Genomic DNA, 4,852 nt, shown 5'->3' with positions numbered 1-4,852 from the left:
TTCTTCCATTTACTCTCTACACCCATCTGCCTCTTGGCTTTGAACACCACTTACATGCTGAAGATGCTCAAATCTACATTTCACCCAGCACCCTCTCCCCCTGGACGTCTGATAGAACAAGGTGCAAAACTGAGCTCCTGATGTTCCTCTCTGAAACCTGCTTCTCCCAATTGTAAATCCAGTGGTCATGGCTCAGTCCTCAACTACCTTGACCTAACAGCAGCATTTGATACAGATCAGGCTTGAAACCCTTTTTCAGTTGGTTTCCAGGAAACCACAATTGCCCAGTTTTCTTTCTACCTTTCTGTACATTCCTCTCAGGCTCCTTTGCTACTTCCTACTCAATCCCCCACCTTCTAAATGCTAGCATGCCCCAGGGCTCAGCTCTGGACTTCTTCCATTTACTCTCTACACCCATCTGCCTCTTGGCTTTGAACACCACTTACATGCTGACGATGCTCAAATCTACATTTCACCCAGCACCCTCTCCCCCTGGACGTCTGATAGAACACGGTGCAAAACTGAGCTCCTGATGTTCCTCTCTGAATCCTGCTTCTCCCGTACTCTTCTCCATCTCAATTAATGACAATTCCATTCTATCAGCTACTCAGGTCACAAATTTTCAGATTATCCTTCACTCTTCTCTTTCTCTTACACCCCATTGCCAATCCATTGACAAATCTTGTCAGATCTACCTTTTTTAAAATATCCAGAATTTATGCACTTCTCACCACTTCACGGCCCCTGCCCTGGTCAAGCCACCATCAGCAGCTACCTGGACTTGGCGATAGCCTCCTGATGGGTGTCTGTTTCTAAACTCATCCCTTTCATTCCCCAGTTGCAGAGGGATCCTATTGCAATCTAAGCCAGATGCCACTCCTCTGCTTCAAACCCTCCAATGACTTCTCAGAGAAATAACCAGAGTCTTAGTATAACCTCTAAGGCCCACATGCCCTGGTTCCCACGACCTCTCTGACCCCGTCTCCTGCTGCTGTGCCTCTCATTCATCCCCCTTGGCATCATGCTGGCCTCCCTACTGTTTCTTGCATGTTCTAATTCAAGCTTGCCTTGGACCCTTTTCTAGAATGTTCTTCCCCCAGATATTTTATAGCTCAATCTCACACCTTCTTCAGGTCTTTTCTCAAATCTCTCCTCAGTAAGGCCCTCCATGGCCACTTTATCTATACTTTTACCACTATACTCCACATCTCCTTTCCTCATTCTATTTGTCCTTTTTTAAATTGCCATCTGACACAGCTTGTATATTTAACTTATTTATTGTCTGTCTCTCCCACTAGAGTGCAAGCTTGATAGAGGAGGTATTTTTGTCTTCTTGGTTCACTGTTGTATCTCCAGTGCTTAAAATAGTGCTGCACATAGGTGCTCAATAAATATATGTTGAATGAATGAATGAGTGGATGGATGAACTTCCACTCTGCTGGTGCCAAATGTTTATCAGATATATGTCCACTTCTGATACATGACAGAAGGATAAAAGGAGAATTTGCATTGACCACCAGAGGTTGTTTCTCAGATGAAAGACCCTCTGAATGTAGGAATCTATTTTCAGCAAGCAGAGGAACTTAGACTAACTAGAGATGTAGCTATTGTTGTGAGGTATGATCTGTTACAGGTAAAACAAATGGAGATAACTCATATAGTCACTCCTCTCCTCAATAAATGCTGCCCCTTGAAATGTCTCGCTTCTGTCCTTTTGAACCTCCACCTAATTGACTTTGGATTTTGCTCAGCAAAACAAGGAATCACACTTGAAGGTCAGAATCACAGCATTTTAAAATGTTACAGAATGTACCAATGTACATATTACAATAACTGACAATCTTTTCATTTCCCTGTATATCTGGGGGTTTTTTTGTTTGTTTTTTCTTCTTCTCTGTGTGTCTTATATATTGTCAGGTTCTTGAAGGGAAGGGCCTCTACTCAGATCTCTTACATCAGAACAGTGAAGTCCTCACTAGGGCATTTTTCTTTTTTCATGACGTGAATGTTAAAACTAACAAAAGCAATTCTTATTAATGGTATAGTAGTTACAGTAAGTGTTACATAATGTGTTACATCTCTACCTAGGTTTTGCAGGAATTTTTTCCAGCTATAATTATTTCTTGAATGTAATATGTTCCAAAAAGATTTTCCTCAATTGTCTCTGGAAATGTACCAAAATTATAGCACCATGCCTGTCTTCTGTGCCCCTAAATGAAGTAAAACAGAAGCAAAGTGACACAAAAATAAAAGTTGATGTCACCAAGATGTTAAAGCCTATGTTACAGGGAAATATATGGCAATTTGCCCAGTCATTCTGGGCATCCTCTATAACTCATAACAAGGAAGTGTCCTTACCTAAAGGTTACCTGAGAAATGCAACAGATTAAAGAACTTAGGTAAATTAAGGAGGGTGATTCCACCCCCTGACATTTACAGCCTTCCACAGGATAATCAATGACAGCATACCCTAATGGATTCCATGTGATTTTTTTTCCCCACAAAGAACTACTGAGCAGGCATCAATAAAGGAATGAGTGAAAGCATTTAATTATTTCTATTCACTTCAGGAGTAAAAGATATGTAGTTTAGTTAATGCTTCAGAAGCAAAAATAGAAAGCCCTCCTTGCAAAGGAGCAGCAGATGGGTGCAGGCAGGGCTCCTGTATGCCAAGGCAGGTTGGAGTGGAGGCAGCCAGGAAGGAACTCAAGGAACAAAAGCATTTCCTTTGCCACATCTGCATCTCTGATTCTAACCTCTCTTACATTTCCTAATGTGTCCCATTAATCAGGAGCAGTCAAAAACGTAAAAATTTTACAGTGCTATGGATATTCACTCTAAAACAATTGAACATTTCAGGGATATTTATAGGGTAACCAAGACAGGACCTGGCACTGGGCAGCAATTCCTGCCTATTATGTCAACTCTACTTAATGAAACAAGGATGCTTCATGCTGGCCAGTCAGCATTCAGTTATGACTGGAGTTGAAAGGTAACCTTTCACAGAAAGACATTTCCTTGCCCTGTGCTGGATCATTAATCACTCCAATAACATAGAACACAATTCATGCCTATAACACGGAGTTAGGGAGGATCACAGGCTATTCTTGTCCATCATTATGAACACACACAGACTGTTCTCCACAGTTCTGGAAAATCAATTGTGTTAAAAGGATGCTGCTGACTATGTGCTACAAAAAATGGTTCTTCTAATAATAGCTCCAGATTCTGTTTTTGTACATATTTTCAATAGCTCAAGCACTTACAGTTTGGGGGAGCTGGAAAGGTTAACGCATTTTTAAAAATCTCAATCTAAGATTGATACTAATTCACGTTTCCCCACTGAGGGAATCTTTTAAGTCCTTCATCAATGAGAATTACCATCCCTGAGCAATCAGCTTACGTGTGGAGGGGGTGTTTTGTGGGGTTTTGGAGGTAGAGGACAGTTCTGTCCAAGAAGATAGAATGTTCAGAAGTAATCACTGGGGATTTCACAGGCTAAGACAAATACATATTATGCTTACAAGTACAACTGGGGAATTGTATAAGACTTACATTTATGAGCCTTCAGTCCTTCAAAGGAAACTGGTCCAATCTCATAATACTCATATTCCCAGGTGTAATCAGAATTAGACGCAGATTGCTGGGAAGTTCTGTTAGAAATCAACCTCTGGGCAGACATCTCCATCCTGCAGAAATGGAGAAAGGCAAGTGCAGAACCTGTTAATTCATCCACAACTGCATAGCTGCCCTACTTACTCCTGACCACATTCAGGAGTTCAGCGGCAAAGGCCTCAAGGAGGTCCTGCCCACAGGTCAAAGAGAGGTTTTCACCAGCTGCCCACACCTCATACCATGTGGCCACTATTTCCTTTTACCTCTCCACTAGACTGCAATATATTTGAAATCAGACAGTTATCTTTTTTGTGAACTTAATCCAATGCCTGGCATATAACCAATGTTCAATAATGGATAAAGGAAAGAAGGGAAGGATGGAGAAAGAACGTCAAAATCTTTGAGCTTACAACTTCAGCCTCACCACCTATACCTGCATGAGTATGTAAAGAGCCTGAAGAGAATAAATAACATCACATCAGAAATGAACTAGCTCAGTATGTATCTATTGAGCACCAACTACACAGCAATGAAGACGTGCAACCTAAGTCTAATGACATGGAGGGAAGAAAAGAGAAGTGGACAATAAAAGTTGCATAAAGGGAGAAGACCCTCAGTAGAAGTCTGCATCTTGCTCACTGCTCACTCCTGAAATGTGTCATATTCTCAGGATCTCCTAAGTATCTTCTTTGTCAACTGTGATTATTTCAGACTAGAAAATCCTGACTTCTTTGGGAGAAGACATTTCATTGTGCAGCATGGATGTCAAAGGTGACAAGTGAACAGAGTCTGTGTTCCATTACTGTGTGTGAGCATCTACTGTGTACAAAACACTGCACCCTGTGGGGTAGGCAGAGATGCCCAAGACACAGGCCAGGACCCCACAGACCTTCTCTTATAATGGGGAAAGGAAGACAAGTTGACAAATTAACAGTAACATAAGGGAAAATTTGAATGAAATCCCAGCCCCAACCAAGATTCACTGAGGAGTCACTACCACTGGGCCCCAGCCCCCAGGAGCTTTCTGAAGTTCCCCTTCTTCCACCCCGCCATGGTGAGAATCACCCACCACCACTTCTATGGCACAACCCCAGCGGAGGCTGAGGCAACATCACCACCACCCTCTGTCCCAAGGCATAAGGCTCCCCTTTCCCTCAACCCTTCTTCCCCATCCCCAGACATGGACCCCAGAGAAGGAGACCCCAGTCCCTCAGCATCATATCGATGGAAGGAGGGG

General features: G+C 42.4%; 1 protein-coding gene across 1 annotated transcript in view; it reads right to left on the bottom strand.

The window, feature by feature from the left end:
- MRAP2 (melanocortin 2 receptor accessory protein 2) overlaps positions 1-3,688 on the bottom strand; it is a 25,109-nt gene extending 21,421 nt beyond the window's left edge. The window contains exon 1 of the mRNA XM_008580113.1: positions 3,556-3,688. Coding sequence (XP_008578335.1) covers positions 3,556-3,688 — 133 coding nt within the window. The remainder of the gene's footprint in view (positions 1-3,555) is intronic.
- Between the last annotated feature and the right edge of the window lie 1,164 nt (positions 3,689-4,852).

The sequence above is a fragment of the Galeopterus variegatus genome, unplaced genomic scaffold, assembly GCF_000696425.1.
Source record: "Galeopterus variegatus unplaced genomic scaffold, G_variegatus-3.0.2 Scaffold2023, whole genome shotgun sequence".
In the NCBI taxonomy this organism is placed as follows: domain Eukaryota; kingdom Metazoa; phylum Chordata; class Mammalia; order Dermoptera; family Cynocephalidae; genus Galeopterus; species Galeopterus variegatus.
The sequence above is the reverse complement of the archived record's forward strand: the minus strand, read 5'-3'. Positions and strand labels throughout refer to the sequence as shown.